Genomic DNA, 26,639 nt, shown 5'->3' on the forward strand with positions numbered 1-26,639 from the left:
GACCCCACACCGCCCTGTTTGTTGCAGTACCACATGGCGGTGGTGTTGTCGGTGAACACTTGCACCACGCTCCCCCTGACAGAGGGGAGGAATGCCTTCAGTGCAAGACGAATCGCCCGCAGCTCCAGAAGGTTGATGTGGAGCCGGGACTCCGCCGGAGACCAGAGGCCTCTGATCTCCGCCTCTCCCATGTGGCCTCCCCAGCCCTGGAGGGACGCGTCCGTCACAACTACGTGCTCCGGCTGGGGTAGAGAGAGGGGTCTGCCACTGACCCAGTCGCGGTCCGTGAGCCACCACTGCAGTTGTCTCGCAGTGCCCTCCGAGATCAGGACATGATCGGACAGGTTGCCCTGATGCTGGGCCCACTGAAACTTCAGGTCCCACTGCAGAGCCCGCATCCGCCACCTGGCGTGACGCACCAGAAGGATGCAGGAGGCCATCAGTCCCAGAAGCCGCAGCGTCAACCTGACCGAGACCCGGGATAACGGCCCGAAGACAGGAATCAGAGCCTGAATATCCCGAACCCGCTGCTCGGGTGGGTAAACCCGAAACTGCGCCGAGTCGAGAACCGCTCCGATGAAAAGGAGCTTCTGAGAGGGACACAGGTGTGACTTCGGCACATTGATGGAGAACCCCAGCAAGTGCAGGAGGTCGGCCGTAGTCTGGAGGTGGCTGACGACTGTCTGGGGCGAGCCCGCCTTCAACAACCAGTCGTCGAGGTAGGGGAAGACTGACACCCCTTGCCTGCGCAGATGGGCTGCGACCACCGCCATCACCTTCGTGAACACCCGTGGGGCGCTGGTAAGGCCGAAGGGGAGCACGGTAAACTGAAAGTGCTCGTGGCCTACCGTGAACCGCAGGTAACGCCGGTGGGCCGGCAGGACGGGGATGTGGAAATAGGCGTCCTGCAAGTCCAACGCTACCATCCAGTCTCCTGGGTCCAGGGCAGCCAGGACCTGAGCCAAAGTGAGCATCTTGAACTTCTCCGTACGGAGGAAGCCGTTCACGTTCCGCAGATCCAAGATAGGGCGTAGGCCCCCTTTGCCCTTCTTGGGTACCAGAAAGTAGTGGGAGTAACAGCCACGTCCTACTTCTGGCCCAGGAACGCGCTCGATGGCCCTCTTGGCCAAGAGGGCCGAAACTTCCTCTTGCAGAAGTCGCAAGTGATCCCCCGACACACGGTGGCATTGAGGTGGCATGGATGGAGGGGAAGACTCGAAGGGGAGGGAGAAACCCCTTCGGACAATTTGCAGCACCCACCTGTCCGAAGTGACTGTATGCCAGTGGGAGAGGTGATGGCGAACCCTGCCTCCCACAGGCGTCACATGGGCCTGAAAACTCGGACTAGGAAGGTTTTGAGGCGGGGGCTGCTGAGGGAGGTGTGGACTGGCCTCGCCGCTGGCCCCGACCACCGCCACGGCGGTTCCCACGGCCGCCACCGCGTTGCTGAACATTCTGCGGCGCGTGGCTGACGGTCCGTGGTGGGGCGCCCCTTCCGTGGCCACGAAAGGAGCGAAAGGCACCCGATTGCTGGCGTGGGGCCGCAAGGCCCAAGGACTTGGCCGTGGCCCTGGAGTCCTTAAAACGTTCCAGCGCATGGTCTGCCTTGTCGCCGAAGAGGCGACGGCCATCAAACGGCATGTCCAGGAGAGTGGCCTGGACATCGGCCGAGAAATTGGCGGACCTCAACCAGGCGTGGCGTCGAACCGCCACCGTCGTTGCCATCGCCCTGCCCAGTGAGTCCGTGGTATCCAGCCCACACCGGATGGAAAATCGTGCCGCATCTCGGCCGTCCGCAAGGGTTTGGCTGAGTTTAGCCCTGACCTCCTCAGAGCATTGTGGCAGCACCTCCGCAACCGTGTCCCACAGAGTGTGGGTGTAGCGGCCCAAGAGACAGTTGGTGTTCACTGACCGGAGCCCTAGGCTCACAGACGAGAAGACCTTCTTCCCGAACTGCTCATATCTCTTGGATTCCCGATCGGGCGGGGCCGTCGGGAATGCGGTCTGGGAAGTGGAGGCCTGGATGACCAGGCTCTCGGGGGTGGGGTGGGTGGACAAAAAGCAAGGGTCGCCCGGTGCCGGGCGGTAGCGTCTGGCCACGTTCCTATCCACAGGGGGACCTGTGGCGGGCTTGGACCAAGTGCCCAGCAGAACGTCACACAAGGCCTCATTGAACGGCAGAAGGGGCTCCGCGGAGCCGGACTGCTGTTTGAGCACCTCAGTGAGGAGATTAGTCCTCACGGCCGCGACGGGGAGCTCAAGGTTTAGGGCCTTAGCTGCCTTCGTCAACACTACACTGTAAGCAGAACCCGCCTCCGAAGCCACAGTCGGGGGCGATGTAAATCCAGTGTCTGGCGAAGTGTCAATACCACTGGCCTCCCCAAGCTCATATGTCCAGTCCTGATGTGACTGGCAATCACGTGCCAGAGGGTCCTCGGACCCCTCCCATTGCTCCTCGTCACCCAGCTCCTGGAGACCAGGATGAACAGCCAGGGCCTCCTCGTGGAGATAGAATTCTCCGACGGCCGACGGAATCGGCGCCCAGCGGCGCCCCTCCGACGCCTGAGGCGGACCGTAGGAAGCATTGGGGTCGGCAACCACTACGGCTACCGGGGACGACACCTGAAGGGACGGCGCCGGTGAGGTCGTAAGGTCGACCGGCGAGGTCCCGGATCCGGAGCCGGATCCAGCGAGGTCGCGCGGCGCCGGGACCGAAGTCGCCAGCGGCGCCGGGCCCGAAGCACCCGACGTCGTCGGGGCCGAAGCGCCCGACCCGGAAGGACCTCCAGACGGAGCCGATCGGCCCGAAGGCGCCACGGGAACCGACTGAGGAGGGAGGGCCCTCATGGCCATGAGGTACCTCTCGACCTCCTCCTGCGACGCGCCGTGCCCAGGGACCCGAAGGTGTGGGGCAGGCGGCGACGCTTGCGACTCCCGCGGAGCCGCGTGGGCGGTGTCGCCCGAACCCCCGGCCGCATCGAGCGAGCGTCGGGGCGGGTCGGAGGACCGATGGTGTCGCTCCGACCTCTCATGCCTCTTACCTGAGGACTTGGATCCAGACGATCGGTGACCACTCCCGGAGCGTCGATGACTCCGACCTCGCGACCTGTCCCTCGACCTCCCGTGGGACCGGGACCGGGACCTGGAGCGGCGCGGGGCCGACTGCCTCAGCTCGAGACGCTTGCGGGACCGCTCCCGCCTAGCCTTCGACGTCAGGGCCCGGCAGTCGTCACAGGTTCGATCGTCGTGGTCGAGGCCTAAGCACTTCAGGCACCGGCGATGGGGGTCCGTGACCGACATGAGTCGGCCGCACTTCGAGCAAGGCTTGAACCCGGGCATCCCTGGCACCGATAGTCGAGTAATCGACCAAATAGAGGATCAAAAAGATCAAAAAAGTTTTCAGTCAAAAAGTGACTGGGGGTAGAGCTTCTTCCGGATCTGCGCTAGCTGGCGCGGAAAAAAGAAGAACTGACGTCAGCGCGCATGGGCGCCGTCTATATACTCCGATGACGTCATCCCGGCGCTCACGACGCCGACGACGGACGCGGAGCCGCAGACGACGCCTAACAGCGCGCAGGGGTATTGCTACGCAAAAATTTCCGGATCCAGTCTGACGCCTGGGGATATTCTAAGGTAAGGAATCTATCACTAACGTGTCTCTTTCAGATATGCTGAACCTTTACCCCTTCTATAAAAAAGGCGCAATTTTTTCCCGTCTTTGTCCCACAGGTCATAGTGTGAGTTTTGTTTTTATTAATCAGCATCCTCCTACTCCCAATAAAGAGTGTAAACCTGTCCATCAGGCGCTGCAAGCCAACAGGTGTTCGGGACAGAAGTACCGCGTCATCTGCATAAAGCAGAACAGGGACACTATTACCAGCAACCTGTGGGGCATCAGCCTTAACAGTTTTCAAAGCAGAGTCAACCCCATTAATAAAAAGACTAAACAGCAAGGGGGCAAGGACACATCCCTGTCTAATCCCTCGTTTAACGTTAAAATTTGGGGTACACTCCCCACCAACCCCATAGCGAACACATGTTTGCATCTTACTGTACAATCTAGCAAGGAAAAAAATAATTTCTTTGGGGGCACCCAGTACAAGTCAAAGAGCAATTAACAGGAATAATTTAAGCATAGGAATCATTCAAAGATCAAAAGCTGCAAAAGTAATTCATTCTATGTGTGTTGAGGTATCTGCAAATCCATGACACTTGAAAAAGATTTTTTTAAAGGTAGGTCAACTGATAAACTTAAGGATTTACAAGCTGCTGAATGATACTCAGAAATTTTTATAACTCGTTATCGATTTAGAATCCGGTAGGCAACTTCAACAATGTTAATGGTTACACAATGTTTACTAATTCAGTGCGACGATTGATAACTCCTTTAATGGAAGTTTCCCTTCTATCCGAAGAACTGAACAAAACTATGCAGTAAAAAAAGTACCTGTAGTCTTGGTTTGTAGCATTTTGATACGGTATAGTGTGAAACTACAAAAAAATAATTGGGGAGCATAGACTGTTAGACATGACCCATCTAGCTTATACCATTCAATAATTTGAGTTCAATCAATTTCATTACGCATAAGACACCCATATTATTTTAAAACAAGGGGGAACTGCAGGTGCAGCGCTTCAACAGCAAGAGTCTCTCTCAAACGGGAGTGCGAACCATCAACGCTTAAGGTTGACAAGACAAACTCATTTCAAGCCTTCAGTGTTCTGGAAGTTACCTTTCTGGTCAACTAATCAGGGCCCCTTACACACTCTTAAGAGTTGTGAATGCTCTTGTTGAGAAAATCAAATCATCTTTGAGCTTAGTCCATCAAATTTCAGCAGTGGTGAATTCCTGTCTTTTTCAACTGCATACGCTGAGAACGGCCCCATTTTTTATCTCCATCACAAAGTACAAATGCTTTTGCATCTGCATGAATGTGTTAATATAATTCAAGGCCCCTCGTTCTGCCAGTCTATCGGATTCAAAGGTTGCAACTCATTCAAAATTATGTAGGTAAGGTACCATGTGGAAATCACAAGAGAAACCACATGACACCAGCATTAGCCTCTTTTCATTGGCTGCATGTTAAGGAGCTGATCTATTTCAAATCCGTTTGGGGCACAAGGTAGTCTATACTGCTGTTTGAGCACCTCTTTGGCAAAAATGTAAATAATACTCTCCTGGTTGTCTGCTGAGATCCACAAACCAGTCTCACAGAGATTCCTAAATTATGGTTAAAAACCTTAGGACATAAGCTTTGAATCAGATTTGATGATATTTAGGAAACAGCTAAAAACCTGGCAATTTCCTACTTTGTGATACATCTCGCAAATCAGTTGGGGGATGCGGTGTCTTTCTGCATAGTTTATAGATGTAGTGGTAAAATATCCTAGTTAGGGTGGACACAACACCTTATAAGTACCAATACAAAACAAATATATTTGTCAGAAAAATTAAATGCTTTATGTAAAATAAATTGTTATGTGGGAAGTGGTTTTCAGAGTGGATATTGAACGTCATCTGTATACATTGTAAAAACATCATAAACATTCCTGTAAAAGGCATATTGGCATATCTCTCTAACAAATCTATCAACTGAGTGCAATGTTGCACCCACCCCAAATCTCTTACAGCCCCGTCTTACTTTGCTGATCCTTAAGATTCCGTTTCTCGCTCTTTTCCTGTGCCAGCTCCTCCTCTGCCATGACAGATTCCAGAATGCAGGCTGCAAACCGCTGCAGTGCCTTCATCTCACGACTTGCTTCGCTGCTCTCCCAAATACAGCCAATCAACACAGGTTTTAGAACACGGAATTTCTTCCCCTCAGATACCAGCTCATCCCACTCCTTTGCCTTAAGTTTCTGACGCACCTTCTGGTTCTCTGGGTCTACTCGCTCCTAAATAAATACAGGCCATGCAATGATAAACAAAGGAGTCCAACATCATGAAACTTTGAAGTATAGAAACACTACTAGTCCCCCCTTTCTCTCAAATACTTTCTCACCAAGGGAAGGGGCAAATCCAAAACAAAGGGGCACATTGCATCATAATCTCAAAACTTTCCAATCATGAAATGTCTAACAGATATGATATCAAATGTGCTATAATCCTGCTCACCCTAAAGCTCAGTTGGAGCAATAAAAAAAAATCAATTAAAACTGAGAAAAACAAATTTAGTGAAATCTAGGAATAATGACATGCCTCTACAATACAGGACAAGCCACATAATTAGCTTGGATTTTCCCACAACATAATTACTTCAATTTGCTTCAAGCCTGAACATAGGTGTAAAGTTGCTTATTATCCCTACTGCCTTCGATGACACTTGAATCTATTATGGGGCAGCAACTTTGGAATACTATTCAATGGCTCATGTATGATGGTGAAGTGTCTAGCGCCATCTGCTAGGCCACAGTCAGCCAGCAGCAGATTGAAACAGGTTGAAGAGACATGGAGCACCAGAATGCATCCTCTGAAATAGTTTCATCATTTGACTAAGGCACTTATGCATGTAAGCAGTGAAAGGATAAACAGTTTCTCAAAACTGTTAAGACTTGCCTGGCCAGACATATGCATGCGTACGCAAGCCGTACGTCATGATGTAAATGATGAATTTGACTAAGAGGGCTGGGAGGGTGTCCAGGCAACAACCGTGCCTAGCACAGCTCATTGAGCCCTGTTTGCATGCAGGAAAGTCTGGTACAAGATGCACTTTAAACAAGCATTTGCAATGCAATAGGTCTCGCAATTGCGAGATTTTGAACTTTTCACGCTAATAGAGGACACGCCCCTTTGTTTGGGTGAGGGGCGTCTAAAGAAAGGTCCGCTGCCGCTGTTAAAGGTAGGGTCGCTGTGATCTGTACTGGGAATAATTTCCGAGCAATGGAGTAGCAGAAATGTTTTGCTAATACGAAATAAAAATTGATTGAACAGCATGTAACTTTCATGGTTACTTATTTTAGATTGTAAAATGTGCTTTGGGGTAAAAAAGCATTACATGGATTGGTTGAAGGTGATCTAATGTGCCATGTGTCAGTAAAAACATGACACCGCATAGTGTCAACTACATTTAAAGATGTACTCCCTGAGGAAACATTAAAACAATTAGTTACCAAATCCCTTATTAAAAAATGTCACCAAAACTAGTTAAAAAAAAAAAAAAAGCTGTTGAACCAAGATTGTCCCTCTTCAGTGTCCTGCTCTAATGGCAGTGTCATTTGTGATGTTTCCATAGAGAGAGTGACACAGACATCTCTCAGCGATGTTATAAGCACCACATGCGCCGTGTCCGGTCTGAATTATACCAAACTATCCAGGCCCTCTACACAAATTATTTTATTTAATCACTTTTGTCTTAGGTGCTGTTATTTAACCTATTCACAGAAAGAAATCTTAGTGTATCACTAATCTTTTTTCTGCAAGTAAGTGGTCTGGCTCCTGAGAACAAGTATGGCAAAAGGACAACATTTACCTAGAGAAAATGTGCCCCGAATTATGCGCCTAACTTCAAGTTTAATTCACAGATAAGGCACGAATAAGGCACAACTGCCCATCAAAAAAGCTTGGCATTTGAGCCATGAGATAATTACCATCTGGAACAAGGTTAGCCAACTCACTCCCACACAAAGCTTCTTTGAAAGGCCCATGAGTAATGGTAGTGCTATGCTACTCAGCCACTAAAAGTGTAACAGCTCTGCTGAGAGGTACAAGTACTCTCCACGTAAGTAAGGCAGTCTAGCCCAAAGTGTTGGTATTTTGTGGATGAACATTCAGCAGGCATGCTGAGAAGTGATGGTACTGTCCCATTAAACATAGATTGGGCCTATTGTACTAAAACTTACTTTCCTGCAAAGGTTGAACAAACTTGCTTTGAAGTACTCCTAAAACCCCATCACATGTGTATGTGGCACTGCTCCCGCCTGGTCTGTGGTGTTGCATGCAGGTGTATGTTGCACTCCTTGTGCCAGGTCTGTGGTGTGATATGCATGTCGCACTCCTCCCGCCTGGTCTGTGGTGTTACATGCAAGTGCGTGTCACACTCCTTGCGCCAGGTCTGTGGTGTTACATGCATGTTGCACTCCTCGCAGCTGGTCTTTTGTGTTGCATGCTACACGTGCAGGGCACGTGCAGCAGCTGAGGGGCTGTGGAGCCCGTGCCGGCGGGCGCTCTTCCCGCCTTTTACCTCTTGTGTCTGCACAGGCATAGTGCCCTGAGCCTGGAGCAGGAGACAGGTTGGGATTCAGACACACGAGATTGGTTGGCTAGGAGGGCAGGGGAGGCCTGTGATTGGATCCTTCAAACAGGGAGACCGGAGTTCAGTCCGAGAGTCCCGGAGAGGAAGAGACATGGAAGAGAGACTGCAATACCAATGAAGGACAGAGGAGGGAGAAGGAGGACAGTGAGGGGTAGAGAAGGGAGAAGGAGGACAGCGAGGGACAGAGGAGGGAGAAGGACAGTGAGGGACAGAGGAGGGAGGAGGACAGTGAGGGACAGAGGAGGGAGAAGGAGGACAGTGAGGGACAGAGGAGAGAGAAGGAGGACAGTGAGGGACAGAGGCGGGAGAAGGACAGTGAGGGACAGAGGCGGGAGAAGGAGGAGGATGAGGGACAGAGAACCAGACAGTGAGGGACAGAGGAGGGAGAAGAATGTTTATATTATTGACACTGCTGCAAGGAATCGGGATATCAAAAATGCGTTTATCTCGCACCATATTCCGGTCACACATTGGAGGACAGGCGTTTTGCATCTGGAATATTCAATATAAAGGGAGCTTGGTTTAAGCATAAAATACATAATTTAAGCACATGGATGTCACTTTTCTGAACTTCGCTTGAACCCCACTAGTGCGTGACTGGAACGCGAGAAAGACCCTGTATTTAGCTGGTGGAATAGAAACATGGTCAATATGCAGACACCACTTCTATCCCACCTGCCCACCCCCTTATCTACTGTTTAAACCCATTGACTCCAGAGAGAGAAAGAAAGAAAGATAGAGAAACAAAGAAAGATAAAGAAAGAGAGAAAGAAAGGTAAAGAAAAAAAAGAAAAAGGGAAAGAAAGATAAAGAAAGGAGAGAGAGAAAGGGAAAGAAAGAAAGGAGAAAGGGAAAGAAAGAAAGAAAAAGAAAGGAAGGAAAAGAAAAGAAAGGAAGACAGAAAAAGGAAGTAAGAAAGACATTGGTGTGGTAGCTAGTATGTGCTGAGTGACCGAGAACTGAGCTGATGTCTGGTAAGACAGACACCCACATGGGCAGCTGGGCCGACCTGCTTTCTGTACACAGAGCTCAGGGGGACAGCCTCAGCAGAACTCCAAGTTTAACTGTGGGCATTTCAAAGTGCCAGACTGCATTTTAACTCTGGCTGAATTTTTTTCAATTGAAAGGCAGACATTCAGGGAGGAGCTCGTCTCCTCACTCTACAAATTACTAAGTGACTCTACCAACAAGTCGAAAAAACATTACCGGAGTAAGCGCCGGAAAAGAACAAAATAGAAGTAGACCTGCCCCGTAATTTTGGAGCCCTGTTGATAAATTAAAACTCCAACCGCTTCGAGCGAGGCTCAGTTAAAACCGACAATATATGTAGGCGACCCCTGTTAGCGATCGCCAAAAACTTTGAATTCTCTCAACAATTTAAATAAATCGCTGTGGTTTACTAGTTTTATTTTTACGGGTACTCGCGTGCCAAGGCAGCTTCAGTCCAACGACAGTTCTCTGAGTCGAGTTTGGGTCAGACACAACAACTTTCCCTCCATTTGACTGTTTATCTTTACTCTGAGGAAGTGGGACAAATGGATTTTTCGACACTTGTTTAAAAAAATATATATTATATTTTATACCTACAAATTATATAAATGCGTTTCTTCTTAAAATACCATCAGGGATTAAACGAATTCCAAAGTTTCTTACCATGAAATAATAGAGCACAATCATCAATAACCATCAAGTCCTCACCCAAATGAAAACAAGCCACGAAAGTAAAAGTCAAAGTGATCGGACGGAGGCAGAGGGGAAAGCAACTTAATGACCCGTGACGAGGAGACAGATAGCGGCTGCACGTGCACGCACACATGCTTCACGCCAGCTAAACTCTGGTAGGTAGCACTTTTTTTTTGCCCTATACAAAAGATTGAGCAAGCAGCACATGCGCTGCTCTAAGCTAGACCTAAAAAAAAGACAGTCTAAGGGACTCACATAAGGTGGTCACTAATCTGAATAAAGCTTTCACCATAAATAAATACACATTCTTGAAGCTGGGAAGATAACATGGGGCTCCGGTCTCACTTCAGGATTTGTGCAATACATACTATGATAGCACCTCAGAGACACCCAGGACCACTGTCATTAACTGTCTTGCGGGGGACAGGACCTGGAACTTAACCATGCCAGGACCTTGAACTTAACCATGCCAATCCAATTAAGGCCCCTATGCGGTCTGAAAGTACACTGTTAATTATTTGTTCATACCTCTTCTGCTGCCCCTTCATCATCCGAGAGATAACCATGAGGAACAAAAAATCCATCGTCATCCTCGTCATCATCTCCAGCTTCCTCATCATCATCCTGTTGAAACAATAGATCATGTGCACTCAGTTTTATAATTGATCAATTTTCGCTCATGAAATCAAGCCAGTTTTGTGCCCATGCTTTTCCAGATACTGGCTTGAATACATTATACACCAATGAAACAGTCTTATCGAGCTAGAACAAGCCTAAGTATAAGCTGTAAACTGACTAACAGCGGTTCCCTTAGGGGTTCACAACTGAGGATCCTGTAAAGGAGGCTCTCTAAGGAAAGTGTGCTGAAGGCAAAGCAAATGTTAAGGAGGGAAATGAGTGGTTTTGGTTAGATGTCTTGGTAACTGCTGTCACACCTACAAGAGTTTTCCAAAGAAAGGAGCTCTATATGGGGGTGGTCTTGCAAATTTGATTGAGAGAAAGCCAGATTGTCCCAATGAGACCTTCAAACAAGTTTATCTTAATGTAATTAACAGCCTATGGTTACTCGGAATGGAGGCGACAACAATAAAGGGGTGGCTGTGGGGAGTCTTGTATCTCACCCACTATATCATAAGATGATCTGCCTGGTCAAGGAAGCCACGCTTTGTACTTTCAATGTACACTGATGTAACCCCTGGGCATGTTCCAACATACACATCTGCTTATGTAATTTCACTATCTCAGGTAATATTTGAAGCATGCTTACCAAATTAGGGATGCAGTGAAGCGCTCTTCTGATGTATCCAGATTCATAAAAAAGTTGCTATGTATTAAATATTTCGAAAGGTATCACAGAGGAATCAGGTGTGAACTGGAAGACCGGGGCACTCGTCAGGGGTGTCCACTATCCGCGGTAGCAGCTGAACTGCTGTTGCAGGCATTAACGTGAATATCATGGTCATAGAGGACACAGTTTCCCTCGATACAATCTCATCATATCTGCGTATGCTGACGATGCCCTTCTCTATGTCAGGGATCCTGAAGTGAATCTTTCTCCGATAATTTGGGAGGTCCTTCGCTTTGGAGGCCTCTCTGCTTTATCAACCAATAGGGCTAAGCCTATAATTTTTCCTCTGAAGCCAGCAACAATACAATACCCGTTAGATTATCCGTTGCAGTAGACTACGGAGCCCGTACAGTATCTTGGCATCCAGGTCCACTCTGATGCGGACGTGATCTTAAAAGCCAGTTACGGGACAGCGATTGGAAAGCTCACTGATGACATTGATCGCTGGAGAAGTCTCCCCCTTCCTTTGACTGACCGTGTTGCCCTTATGAAAATGGTTGTTATCCCGTGCCTACATTTCCTTTTTGTTAACATACCCATAGTCCTCCCACAGCATCTGTTCAGCGAACTCCAATCACTAATGACAAAACTAGCGTGGTCGGGCAAGACTCCCAGGGTGGGGTTTCACACATTTATGCTTCCATATTCCTCTGGGGGGCTAAATGCCCCGAATCTGGAACTGTATTATAGAGCGGCACAGGCCTCATGCGTATAACTGGGTACACGGCCTCCGAGATTTACCCCATCTCCATGTGGAGAGGGTCGCTTCTGCCCCGCACTCATTGCCACGCTTTCTCACAGCCCCCTTCGCGTAGATGTTGCATTCTCGACTCAATCAACTGTTGCACATGCGTGGAATGCGTTCCTCGATATGTATGATGGCGCACAGCTCTATTCCCCCCTATTGCTTGTTGAGTGGTGCCACTGGTTTGTGCCCAGTTCGGATAGGGGGACCCTTGACTCTCTTCACAAACTACATATACAGACTATGGGGGGGGGGGATGCTGTTGGGGAGGCGGCAGCGGGCACTGCTGCCAATCACACGGCACTGACCAAATTCCATTTCTTCAGAACCCGGCATGCCTTGCAGGCAGTTTGGGGACAGGAGCTGCAGGAACCTTTAGATATTCCCCCTTACACCCTCCTTTTCTGCGCCCAGAGCCCATGCAAATTGATCTCCAAATTATATACCTCGGCTCTTGCCACTAAGGTTTCCTCCCTAAACAAGGCTCGTCAAGCTTGGCAGTTTGACATAGACAACCCTATCACGGATGACGTCTGGCTCTACTGTTGCACAGTGACCCGACAGATCTCTATCAATGGCCAACATAGGCTTGCCTATTTTAAATATTTGAACAGAGTGTACCATTCCCCTTCGCGCCTGTTCCGGTTTGGATTACGTGATACTGATGACTGAGCGCTGTCGAGCTCCCCAAGCTGGTTTTTTCCACTTGGCGTGGCTCGGTCCCCCTGTTGCACAATATTGGGCTGCGATTGTTCATAAACTCAGTGACATATTGGGATCCCCTCTGTCACCAGATCCTTTGATGGCACTTTTAGGCTACACTAAACCTCGTAAGAAGGTCATGCGCAAATTGGTCGTTTTTGGCTTCCTGTTGGCTAAGTGTTGGCTGGCGATGAGATGGATGAGGGGGCAGTTACCTACTGTAGCGGGGAAACGGGATATGATCTATTGTCATACTCAATCCAAGATTTACAATGAGATGAGGCCACAGAGTAGCCGCCCGAAGAGTTTCTGGGGCCTTTTTTTTACAGAATACTGTGCTATTAACCTGCCTAACACGGACGCCTCTTATGACTAACTAACGTCACTGGTGCCTTCTGCTCATTGATGCACTGAGATATTGTTGATGGTGCCCTTGGTCCCCTTTAGACTATTCTCTTACTGTCAGTGTTCCACATGATGGACAAGCGCCCGTACATCAACATGCAGCATAACACCTTCCCACTCCCTGGGTTGCTACATCCCTTGGGATGCTTCTCCTCACCCACCCTTTCAATGCCCGTCACTGCCCTCTGTATCATTGTTCATTTGGTCTCTTGATCGTGATTCTAGTGATCTGCATTTGTCTTTTGTTGATTTTTGCTTTCTCATTTCTTTCAGATATGTATTGGTTTTTGCTTTTTCTCCTTTGTTGTGCATCTTAAATTGCAATAAGATACAGCAATTAAAAAATGTTTTAAAAACTAAACACAGGTCTTACTGCAGCGCCCTTCCCACTTTTTGCCCCGATTTGGACAGTGCACTGGAGCCTGCTAACCCGACCCCAGTGCTCTCCCCAAAAATTATGTATGTCAATTTGTAATTCCAATTGGCAATAACTTTACCCTCTCATAATTCCCTAGTATATGATACCAGTGGTACCCAGGGCATGGGTGATAAAGGGGTCCCCAGAGCTTGCAGCACTGTTTTTGCCACCCAGAGTGACCCAGGTATACGACTAACAGCAGGCCTGCCTTTGCGGACTTCAGGAACAGTGTAAACCGCCCCATTTCGATTTTGCCATCACCCAATATAGCAATGTCAATGTACTGCTTTTACTACATGTCAGTTACCACTAAGGGAGGCCTCCTTGGTCAATGAGGCAGGGTGCACTATATTATGGGTGTTGGCATGTAAGCGCAAGCTTATATGTCGCTATAGTAGCCTTTTACCATTAAAGTACACTATAAGTGATGGGCGGTCCATAGGATAACAAGGGCTTCCACACAGGTAGACACAGGGTCGCTAGCTCCATTATACCACCTAAATATCTCGTTTGGTATCAAACAATGTGCCTTCTCACCCCCTGACAGAAATCTTGTGCCAGGAGTGATATGACCTGCACCCAGGTGGCTACCATAGAGGTTGCCCCAGCTTTCCTGTGCTTTGGCTCGTAGCTCACGCTTGCTGCCGCCACAACAGGATTCTGACCTCCTGTCAGGCAGTGTTAACACTTTCAGGAGTAAAGGCCTGGGTAGGAAGGAGGTCACAATTCCTCTCTCCCAGGAAGGCTTGTTAAGTTGTACATCAAGGCGGTGAGCATCAAAGGCTGAACCGCCTCGAGTAAATAGCACTCACCCTTACCTAGGAACATTTGCAGGCAGGTGGGGCCAATTAGGTTGTCAGTAGGGGTACGACCCCAGAAGGAGCTGCCTGGCCTGTACACGAAGGAAGACTTTTGCCATATTTAAAAGTGGTACAAATAGGGGGTCTAGGGTAGAAAAGGTGATATACAACCCCAGATGTGTTCTCCTGTGTTAGTGAACAGGTGGGGTCATGTGTGCCATATTGCCGACATTTTGTTTTTAAATCTGAACCTTGACATCCTGTTACAAAATGTAAAACGTTAACACCCAAGGCTGGAAACCGTCATTTGTAACCCATTACAATGGCATCCACAACATTACAAGGACACTACACACAACTCAGATAGCCTCACAATATACAATTCCAGAGGCAACACAATTAAAGAAAGCAAAGAGAAGAGAAAAAAAACGAATTGGTGAACTGTACCCAACATTAAAATAATCCAAAGTTTGAGAATAGAAGCAATCTCCTTAAAATAAGCATCTAACATACAGGCTTAAGATCAATTGTATCAGTGTACTCACCCCTTCACTGTGGGAAAGAGACTCACCAGGTTCCTCCTCTTCCCACTCCTCATCGCTGTCTACTTCATAGTCCAATATCTTCTGAAAAACACAGACAACATTTGTTAGTTTCATTCTTTTACCAGTGGCATTGTGATGCTGTCAAGTTGTTCATGAATTAGTGAGCTCTCTGCAATTCTACAAAGAATAGATACACAGCTACCAAAGAAAGAAGATTCCCACCACACTAAAACTAGGTGTGTTTACTGACAAATATTCAGCGTCTGCATGGCAATGGTAGTGCATGCCAAAGCATACAGTTCAAATTTAAGGTACATACATTTGATTCATTCCTTCAGCACGCAAAGAAAACCCACTGTTTATGTAAACTTCATATTGTACAAATAGAAGCAATGCAAATTACAAAGCACAGTGTGGATAGAAAGTGTGTACATCCTTAAGTCTGCATAATAAAAAGTGCAGAGAAAACACAAAACAAGATGCAGAGGACTGTTACGGCTGCTGGAATACTCACATCATCTTTGAGCCAAGGCTTTCTGGGATGGATAACTGTACTAGCCTTATTCCAGGTTCCCCAGTAGGCAGGACGGTGATTCTCTGAAAACTGCAGGAGTTTCATTCTACCAAACTTTTTCCTCTCTGGGACGCTATCCATTGTGCCAGGGTCATCCTCTAGGAGGTCACTGGTAAGGGGATCATCGGGCATTTCCTGGACATCGTCCGTTTCACCATTTTCCTCCACAATCACATCACTGGCAAGTATTGTTAAAAAAACAAAAATAAAGTAACGGTTAAGTGGATACTGTCTGCTTCTACATCTGTATGGAAAGCTACTGCACCTTTAAACTATAGCGCTGTCCCAATTACCTAATCATAATTTATGCGTTTGAGTCCATGTACAATTCTTAAAATGTCTGCTAAATGTTAGCAATCAGGTGTCAACTGCAATAGGAGGAGCCTCTCGACTTGGAGAAAATAAAATAAACAAACATAATAGACTTTACTAAAAGCATTTCTTGGACAAACAGTGCATTTCAACACACTTAATTGTGTTACCTGTGGCCCATTAATAATGTTTTGAGCAATGGTTGCAGAGGTTGTGCTTTTCTATGCTGTCTCCGTACGCCGCTTTCGCTCCAATCTCATTATTGCACCATACTGTACGAAGGAGATGGCATGAGTATATCACCGGGGCAGCTTATGAATATGCACCATTCAGCCAACTAGCATGCTCTTGTTACACTTCTCTAATGCAGCCCCAAGTTATGCAGAATCAGGATCTTCTCTATTGAACACCAGAGGGAAAAAGCTACCTCGGCTACCTTTCAGGCCCTTGATTGGTTCAATACCAATACCTCATTACAGATTGCTGATCTTATAATAATTAAAAAAACACGACAAGACGATACAGGACAACTGCAGAAACAGAGACAAAGAAAGAAAGATGAAAACCTGGAAAGCAGTGCAGCTGTGAGACCTCACCATGTAAATAACATTACAATCTTTATCAAGTCCAGTTAGTTTTCTTTAATAAATCCCTTAGGTCATTCCTGTGCAACTGTGGCACAGAGCTGCCCATTATAATCACTTCCTGGGGGTTTGGCCATTAAACAATCCCAGGATCCTCTTCTCTACCCAAATCCAAGATTGGGCCAGACTTCTTTCCCTGTGAGGAGCCCTGGGCACATCCCTGGGATATACCCAGCTGAAGGAGCCATTCCTCCTGGAAAACAACAGTCCTACAACCAGTTTCCCCACTTTGTGTAGGCAGACAGACTTGCGTCTCCTCCAAAGAAGTGGGCAGGCAAAGGTGAGATTTCCATTTATTTTGAACAGTAGCCTCTTTGACCCAGTCGTCATCCTGCTAGAGGATGTCAACTCCCACCAGCATTTCTCTTTATTCCCTGTTCCCGGGAGCGCTTCATACTTTCTAGCATGCTGCAGATAGACCAGAGGTTTGGGCAGCAAAGATAGGACTTTCTAAAGTCACCTTTCTATTAAGTTACCTTAAATCGAATCTCAGCATTGAGTCAGGTTTAATAAACAATTAATTTGATACCATGAAGTAATACATTTGTTGATCAGAGATGGAATTTAGCACTTCGGGCGACGGCTAGTGAAACTCAACGTTAGCCAATGGGATCACCCGCTTTGCTACAGTTAAAACAGCAATATTGTGTTTTTTCCATCATGACATGAAATGAAAAATGTATTTATAGAGCGCATGGCTGCCCTAGAGCGTCCCAGCGCTAAAATGAAACACAAAACCACAGCAGTGTGCACCAGGAAAATTAGGTGTCAAGAGGGAAGAGGTGGGTTTTCAAGGCCTTGCGGAATTTCCCACGGCCGGGCTCCATGCGGAGCTTAACAGGAAGGGCGTTCCACAGCTGCCCAGCGTTTATGGAGAACCGACGGCCGCCGGACCTTGCTTTCTTCGCTCTGGGAATTGCCACCAAATTACCGTGATCAGAGCGAAGGGAGCGTGGCGGTTTGTAGGGGTGGATCAGGTCCTTCAAGATGGGTGGGCCTGACCCCTGAAGTGATCTGAACACTATGCACAGGGATTTTAACTTCACTCTTGCTCGAATCGGCAACCAGTGAAGGGCCTTAAGGGCGGGTTTGGCCGAAGCTCTTTTTGGAGTTCCGGTGAGTAGCCTAGCGGCCGCATTCTGCGCTGTCTGAAGCGTGTTGAGGGTCGATTCTGGTGCAGCAAGAAATAAGGCATTACTGTAATCGAGCCTGGAAAGGATCAGGCCCTGCACCAGGAGCTTCCTTGAGTTGGGTGGAAGAAGCGGAAGAATTTTCCGCACTGACCGGAGCAAGCCATAACAAGTCCCTGCAACTCTTGGCCTGTGTTCCCATTGACAAATTCGGTTCCAGCCAGACCCCCAGACTTTTTATAACATCCTTTGGGTCAGGGGGGGCACCCAGGCAGGGGGGCCACATAGGTTTTGGGAGCGAGGTGTACATGTTGCCAAGGAGCATCAGCTCCGTCTTGGTGCCATTAAGTTTGAGACGAGAGTCTGACATCCAAGAGATGATGCCAGAGAGACAAGAGGCAAACTTTTCCCCATGGCTTTCTAGGAGCAACAGCGAGACGATCAGTTGGGTGTCGTCTGCATAGGTCACTATTTTCACCCCGAAGGGTGAAACCACCTCCTCCAGTGGGGCCATGTAAACGTTGAAAAGCGTAGGGCTCAGTGATGAGCCCTGCAGAACTCCACACTGAAGGGGGATAGGCAAAGATCTAGTATTGCCTTCACAGACCTGGTATTCCCGCCCACTCAAGAAGGATGCAAGCCATTTGAGTGCTACGTCCCTCACTCCTATCTTGGCCAGACGGTGGATCAGGATCCCATGATCCACCGTGTCAAATGCAGCACTTAGATCTAGGAGGACCACAGCAGCGGATCCCCCTGAATCCAAGATTCATCTGGCTTCCTCCACCATAGCAATCAGGGCTGAGTCAGTTCCCTGACCCGGCCGAAAACCCGTTTGCGTCCGACGCAAAAGGTCATTTGACTCCAGGTAGAGTGATAGTTGCCGGTTAGCATGTTTCTCAGCAATCTTACTGAGACCTGGCAGAAGTGAGATTGGACGACAGTTTGACAAATCTGCAGGGTCAAGGCCCGGCTTCTTTAATAGTGCCTTAACCATTGCCTTCTTCCAACTAGGTGGTACTATACCCTGATTGAGAGATGAATTAAGCAGGTCCGTTGCAGGGCTGGCGATTGTGTTGGTGAACCGCTTGAGAACGTGAATTGGCATGGGGTCGGTAGGCGAGCCACTCTTGAGGGCCGCTAATTCGGCACAGAAAATTTCCCTCGAGATAGGCGTAAAGCTGTTAAACACGGTCCTATCCGGCGTAGCGTCAGGTGCAGCTGTGTCCCAATTGTGGGTACTCTGGGGAAGACTAGCCAGGATGTTACTGATCTTGGTGTCAAAGTAGTGGGCTAGTTGGTTGCATTTATCTTTGCACCCATCTGGTGGCGCCGATGGGGTAGGGACTTTAAGCAGCTCCTTGACGATCTTGTACGTCTCACTCGAGGAGTTGGAGGAAGTTTTGATTCTTTCCTCAAGGAAGGTGGCTTTGGTCAGATTGCGGGCCGCTTTATAGGCTCTCATGGCTTCCCGGTAGTCTGATTTGGAATTTACCGCCCAGTTCTTCCGCCATTCACGCTCCAGCTTTTTGCATTTTTTCCTCAAAGTCCTTAATTCAGGAGGAGTATACCATGAGGACTTGGGGCCGCCGTTGCATAACATAGCATGTTAACCACAAAAGGAACATGCTGCCCTTCTTAGTATTAAGCACCCTTTCTGTTGGGCCACCAAGACCTTCCCAGAGGTGGCTTATTGATATTAACAAGGAAGGACTTGACCTGGCAAACTGGTTTATTTTGCCCTGCTGAATCAGCAGTGCTAAACCTGCTGTACTCCGCTGCAGTGGCAGGCTTAGTTACGTTTTCACCTGGCCTCTGCAATGGTGGCACAATAAAGTGCTGCAGTCCACTAGTGACATTTTAAGTCTGGGTTTCCCTTGCACAATATACAAGGGACTCCAGATGAATCAATCGGGTATTAGCCAACTGCACACATACTTTGAGGTTGAGAGCACATGACCTGGAGAGCAGGCCTAAGTGCACTACAGAGTTGAAAAACCAGCAATATGAATTCAAAAACTAAGGGAAAGGGTACAACAAGAGGTCCTTTCCTACATTAGTACCAGTTTACCACCCAAACAATAATCTTACCTTTGTGAAGGAACTTCCGCTGAGCAGCAACACATTGCCACATTTTTAGTAAATCAAGTTCTGTTTAGGCTAGAAATTATTTTTGGGAGTAAAAATCTATAGACTATGCAGCAGATGAAATATGTGGCAAATCAATAATTCTGAAGAAAAACACCAAGGCATTAACTAAATAGAGAAACCCTAGCAATAGAGCACTGCAGTTTTAACATTATGACTCAGAGGTAGGAATAATTAAGGACTCACAGTTAGATGGGAATAACTCAAGAATCTGAATCAAACATCCAATGCTGGAAATTCAGGAAGATCCTATGATACCAAACCTAAGTGTAAGCCAGTCTATGCTGAGCAAGGAGGACCAAAGAATTAGAGTGCACGCAAGACAGTAAATGTCATATATACATCCCGGCTAGTTAAACTCCTAAGCGTCAACTCGATAGGGAAGGGCTTGAAAGGATTACAGTTACATCAAAGTTACTCAGAAATTGTACTTTCCAAGTGTCCAGTGACAATCCCTCACACAGAGCTTGACATGAAAGAATAATCAGGAAAGCGCTTTTAATTCAAGGGATTTAACAAAATTCAGAGCCAAATAGTCCAAGAAACTCCAGACAATAGGGCCCTAAAACACAGTGAGAAGGAGGGGATATGCTAACAACCTGATGGTTGCCAACACAGTAGGTAAAATGCAGAAAAGCACAAAGTTGGTTGAATTAAATTCTAATCAGTTTTTCAAAAAACAGCGTCTTGTTCTACAGTGCAAGCTAATATACGGAGGTAATAGCACAGGTGCAAAAAAGTGATAACATTGGGCACATAATGCCTTTTCGCATTACCATCTTCCCATTATGAGCCTAGAGGGTTAAAATTGAGGATAACACAGCAATGATTGTTCTCCCCTATTCCAAGCGGCAAAACTCAGGATCTAGCAGTTTTCCACCACCTCACACTACGCATTGCCCCCCACAACTGGAAGACACAACTTCTTACATTCCTGAACGCCTGTTTTGGGAGCTTCAAACATTGATTAAATATAGATATTAGGACATCTGCTGAAGTTACCTACACTTGAACCAGTAGGTTTTTGATGACAAATCAAACATTTGATGAAAGTGCAAGCATACATACTTGATTGGTATGCATTACGGAAAATTACTCAAACAGTCAGAAAACCTATTTGAGGGTGTAAAATTCAGATATAGACACTCTATACAACTTTTAGCTTGGGCCCCCTGCAAGTAAAGGGCTACAAAAATCAATCTAAAATTACTCAGTCTGTCTGCTAAACCGTGCTCTTCACATCAGTGGATCTTCTCTTGCTCACTGCCTATGTGTCTCACTAAACGTCAGACTGCAAGCTTTTCTACTGTGACAAGCATCTTAACATTGGCATCTGTGGAAAATAAGATGGGTGTAAGCTTTTACTTTTTGATAAGCCGGTATCAGTGGGATTGTCTCTTCCAGCAAAGGCATTCGTATTGCTGAACAGTGAATACAAATAAAAAATGACTCAAGACTACGAATACAAGGGTCAGCACAGCGGGAAAAGTTTCTAACTTTGAATTCTTTATGTTCAAACCTTTAGGAATTAACTCTAAAGCATTATATGAGGCGGCAAGAGTATTACCTAGTGTCAGAGGTCAATAAGCAGGCCAAGCACATTATCCACCTGGGACCTAGGATGCAACTCCCCCTTTAATGGAACTCTGGAAAACCCCAGATGCAATGACCACTTTAGCAGACAAGAGAATAGACCTTCAGTACCACAGGAACTAGAATGTAGTATCCTATACAATAGACTTTGCTTTTATGTCCTGATCACAGCTGCAAACAATATTGAATTTTGCCTATCCCGCAGAATGAACACTTGTGCTACACCTAAAGACTTCCACTGAATAAAGGAATGGACAAGACTACATTAGCTAGACATTGTGCAAATAGTGGATCTAACAAACTGCTCATTAGCAAAACAAAAGCTTGATGTGTGCCGAAACTACTGCAAACACGGAGGAAGAAATACCTTTACAATCAAAGAGCTCCATCAGCAATGGCAGGTGGACCACAGCAGGATTAAAACAAATGCTAGGTCAAGTAGCATGGTACACCAACCTGCTAGCTGAGACAATGTGGTGATGGACAACCGTCCTCCCTGAAATATAGGGCTTCCGGCACTTAAGTTCTTTCAAGTAGGAAACTTCCAGAATTTGTGACTGCAGCAACTCATCTAGTTTATCTGAGGCAGCCTGGTCAAAATCAACACGACAAAGAGGTGCAAGTGCCATGTTCTTCTTAATTTCAAAGGGTGCAAATTTCCCACAGGAGCTGGCAAACGTCTGAAATGGACAAGAACATATGAAGATGAAACTCTTAGTACATCAAGGGTACTCAAAAAGGTACAATATGTCATTTGCAAGATGAAAAAGCAGTTTTAAAACCATAGGTTTTCAACCTGAAAGAAAACTTACCCAGAAAACATGCAGCTTAGCAACATTTCCCGACAGCTAATCAGCTAAAATATACATTTTATATTGACGGACCCACATCTGCCATGAAGTTCTTTAAAACAATACGAACAAAAAAACGTAAATGAGACAATAATTAGACTAAACGGGGAAAAACCCATAAAAACATTAAATTCCTTAAGCTAGTATATCTCATATGGAACAGTTTATTACCTGTAAATACAGTTCTCTCGTTGGGGTATTTCATAAGCACTTATATAGTCCCGCCCATGTGCGGGGACCTCAGAGCACTTCTTTAGAGCTATCTTCTTAAGTGGATACTTTTCGCCTTTCTTCAGGACGGCCTGCACAGACACTTGAGATAGAGACAATAACGCAGCCTAAATATATAGGCTACATTGGCCGCATCTTCCTCTTGAAGTGAATTTAGGGCGATCGTATACAATATTTTGTGCTATTTTGTAGTGTTTAACACGCAGAAGAATCTCCTTCACAAAACTCCTTTCTTAAGAATAGAGATGAAAGGTAGAGGACAGAATAGCCTCATAGGCTGCCACTATAGGTCTTAAAAATTGAAGCTGTGCCTTTAAGAATCCGGAGACCACCAGTATCCTATCATGCACAGCTAGTGGCAGTTACTTTAGTTCTTTTTGATCGCGATGAGAAGTGAATGCATGTTTTATATGTGGATTCCTCGGTTTATTCCATTGGGGAGGTATTCGATGCCTATCAGTTTTCACCCTCTGAAGCCCGTAAGAGCTGCTACTTCGCGAAAGGGGTCCCCTACCCATAGTGGGGTTTTACCAGTCAGCGTCCCAGCCGAACCAAGTAGCGTAATGGGCTCCCTCCAGCACTGTATCACCACCCTGGCGTGCTCCGGTCACTCTGGTCTGTACTTTCGGGAATAAATGAGGGGCTCACAGTTTCCTCCTGGAATGGCAGCTCCCTCTGCTCGGTACGCCGGCTCGTCTGTGTCAGAGTACACCCAGTCATTGATGACCTGCAGCTGCGAGGCCCAATAGTAGAGTCTGATATCGGGGATAGCCAGGCCACCGTCGTTGACCCCCTCTGCAGTTTATGCAACGCTATTCTTGGTGAGCCCCCTTGCCACAGTGTACTAACTTCCTGTGCTATCATCTTCAAGACTGTCGGGAGGGACCGGATATGAGGTGTTCTGGACCACATATAGAAGGCGCGGCAGTGCCATCATTTTGTATAGGGCCGCCCTGCCAATAAGTGAGAGTGGAAGGGTACGCAAGAGGCCAACATCCACGCCAAGGCGTTTCATCTGGGGCTCCAAGTTCCTGTCGAGGAACACCTTCTGGTGCCCGGGTTACATAGATGCCCAGATATTTGAATCCCTCCAGCACCACCAGGACCGCTCACCACCCCGGGATCCTGGGAGGGGAGCAGGACAGAGGAAAATCAGAATTCTTAAAGTTGCAGGGTGAGCTTTGCACTACTGTGCAGTCTAAGCAAAGAGGCAGCAATTACTGCTTTTACTCAAATGTACTATTTTGAGATCTAATCCGGCCAACTGGATTGGGCTTTAAAACAGATTGAAATTGCATTGGATTTAAATTTGAAAATATTTGTTAAAAAAGGTGTTTTGGGATCCCACACAAGTTGATGTATTTAACTTCTTAAGAATCTCCAATGTAACTGCAGTAAGGGATATATTTACTGTCACCCGGTAAAGAAAAACAGGAACAAAGGTTTATCATAAATAAACCACCAAGAACAAGTTCAAAAAGCAGGTTTTCCCATATAATTTTGACCTCTCAGATACAGAGAGGATTACAACAAAACTTACATACTAGAAAACACCATTAATAGTTCTCAAAATTGGCCTACAGCACAAACGAATGTTAGCAAAACTCCTTCCTAGGATTTTTTAAGGCAAACTTTGACCCTGTAATCACTAAATACGCAGCCCTACCAACTAGAACTTTACCATCCAATGAAAAGCATATGCTTCTTGTTCTTTAAAATCAGCCGTCTTAAAACTGGTCTGTTGGCTAATAAGCAATAGATCCAGCTACAGAGATAACACATTGAACTTACCTGTGACACTAGTTGCTATTCATAAACTGACCAGACTCTGGCAATCACATTCAGAGCCAGGTGGAGAATATAATTGAAGCAAGTTAGGAGTTACTTCTAGAATCATCTGGCAAGATTAGACAGTACCACTGCAATCACAAAGCACCCGGGCAGCTTACTTGAAGACATTCAAACAATTCTCTCAATCTTACCTTGGGAGTGCTTTGAGTCTTTGGTTTCTGAAAGAATCTGGTGATTTCAGACTTTCCAGCTTTTATCCGCTAAAATTGTGAAAGGAATAGGTTATTATATTTCAGTAATGATTAGCCATTTATAACCAACTTGTAGGAGCTGAAATTAGGGCGCAAGCTCACACAGCAAACGTGCCTATTTACCACCAAAAGCATGTGAAATAACAGACCACCTTTGAGAAAAAAAAAACAAGAAAACCTTGAGATGTAGGATATGGCAGGCATAATGAAGTTCACTGTTGTCTATAAAAAAACTTTTACAAAAAGAAATATTCCAATATATGTTCTGTACAAAGAGAAGAAATTACTAGCCTGTAACTCCAGTTCTCCAGAGTTGGTATCTTTCATTGAATAAGAGAGCGATTGGTAGCAGTATATTTTGACTGCCCATTCTTTAGAGTCACTGATATGCCTTGACGCCTTTTTGGATTGGGTCTGTTGTATTACAGGTTTTGAGTGGAGGGCGACCCTTTCCTTATTCCCCCTTAGCTCCTATTAAGAGTTTGATCTTTCATTGAAGAACAAGTTTTAATCACTCATCAGACTGGGACTTCCAAGTCATTTGTAATTTTTAATATCATGTTAACATGGCTTTAGGGCGAACCAAGGGTTTGTTCGGAGCAATCCAAATTTCAACCAACAAGCTAGAAATGCCAAGCTCCCTTTTCCATTTAGAGGTCACCATAGCTCAGATTTCACAGCACAAGTGCACAGAATACATGGAACAGATAGCCAACCTCGAACCATGGAGGAGGGAGGGTTGAATGTGAATTTTTTAAAAGATACAAGGGCTGGTTAACTAATTACAGGAGGCCAATTTTTCCGCACCAACATTGGATCTTTTATAGATGCACATGGTCTAATCAAAGTCGCAGGCAGCACACTGGATTTGAGTAAATCAGGAAGCAGGCTCACCTTTATAGAAACAGACTGCACAGAACTGATTGACCCATTGAAAAGTGATTTGCTGTATTCACATCCAGGCAGAAGTGCCCAGTGATAGCATGCCTGGTTTTCTACACGACTGCACAGCAAAGGTCTTGACGAGTCACTCCTGCCTATAACGCAGCGGTAGTCTTAATGCTTCTCATGGAAAGCTTCTTTACTCTGCCTTAAAGCAGGTGCTTAGACTTACTGTGGCGAAAGGTGGGCATTTTCATTTTTGACAATGAACAACCAATGCAGCCAAGGGAACAACTTTTCTGAAGAACAAAAGTATTTGCTCTTGTCCATGAAGAACCGGGTGCATCTACCGACATCTAATAACGTAACATGTATTTGTAAAGTGTATGTTCACATGTAGGCATTTTGGGCGCTGAACAATGGATGTTTGTTATCCAACTCAATGGTAGTCATTTTGTCGACCTCAGATGGATGGAAGGCTAAATATTTTCATAAGAGCTTCGAGCTGCTGCCACAATAAAAGGTATTCAGCACGAGATGACCAGTTATACATGTCAACTATCTCCTCCCCCCACACACCTCCGCTTGGTAATACTGCTTGTACCACTTTCAAAGGTCTGCATACGTTCTAGTCCCTCTTTCCAGATCAGATCCAGTATGGGGATGAAATTATGGAAGTCCTAAAAAAAACCTCTGCTCTACCCAAGACACCAGGTCAAACATTTTGGATGCCCTTTCTAGAAGTTTATAGGAAATGTCACCCAGTGCAATCTGCTTGCAGAGTGGTTTTGTCACTTTGGGATGAAGTCCCTTCATACCTCACATCATGGTGAAGTCCTGGAGGAAAGGTGGAAGGTGGTCAACTTCCTTTAGTCTAGATCTGATTACTGATCACAAGTCATTAGAATCTCTCTCCCATGTACCTAGGCTTTGTGGTACAGAGGTGAAGCAGAAGTCAACTTTGGAAGACGTTGCGGAGTAGGCATCTGACGATATTATTGCTGCACAGGCAGCCTTAGCAGATGTGGCAGTGGAGAACAGATGTGGAGGTTGAGAAATCCATTTTTTGGATAGTGTGATCATCAGTTGAAATGTAGACATGTAGGAAACCGATGTATGCATTACTGATGTTCGTTCTAATAGCAACTGGGTTAGTAAGAAGGATTATACCTACCTTCCAATAAAAGAATTAGAAGCCTGCATCTTCTTACTCCGCATCAGAAGCCTTCTCACTGTAACTGGAACATAGCAAACATCTAGCTGTGCAAGACTAGATGCCGTAGCCAATTCATTTTTGGTCAAGATCAGCATCTGGCTCAGAGCTCATGATAAGC

The 26,639-nt window shown here is 46.4% G+C and overlaps 1 protein-coding gene across 2 annotated transcripts in view; it reads right to left on the reverse strand.

Moving 5' to 3' along the window:
• CHAF1A (chromatin assembly factor 1 subunit A) overlaps positions 1–26,639 on the reverse strand; it is an 80,718-nt gene that overhangs the window by 27,561 nt on the left and 26,518 nt on the right. Inside the window, exons 7-12 of one of the 2 annotated variants that reach the window (XM_086947068.1) lie at positions 24,364–24,432; positions 21,756–21,979; positions 15,413–15,650; positions 14,899–14,976; positions 10,464–10,559; positions 5,643–5,895 (exon numbers count right to left, since the gene is read on the reverse strand). In XM_086947068.1, the coding sequence (XP_086803194.1) occupies positions 5,643–5,895; positions 10,464–10,559; positions 14,899–14,976; positions 15,413–15,650; positions 21,756–21,979; positions 24,364–24,432 (958 nt within the window). Of the gene's footprint in view, positions 1–5,642; positions 5,896–10,463; positions 10,560–14,898; positions 14,980–15,412; positions 15,651–21,755; positions 21,980–24,363; positions 24,433–26,639 lie in introns of both variants that reach the window. The other variant, XM_086947067.1, reaches the window with a different exon arrangement.

This window comes from Lissotriton vulgaris, chromosome 12 (genome assembly GCF_964263255.1).
Source record: "Lissotriton vulgaris chromosome 12, aLisVul1.2, whole genome shotgun sequence".
Lineage (NCBI taxonomy): Eukaryota > Metazoa > Chordata > Amphibia > Caudata > Salamandridae > Lissotriton > Lissotriton vulgaris.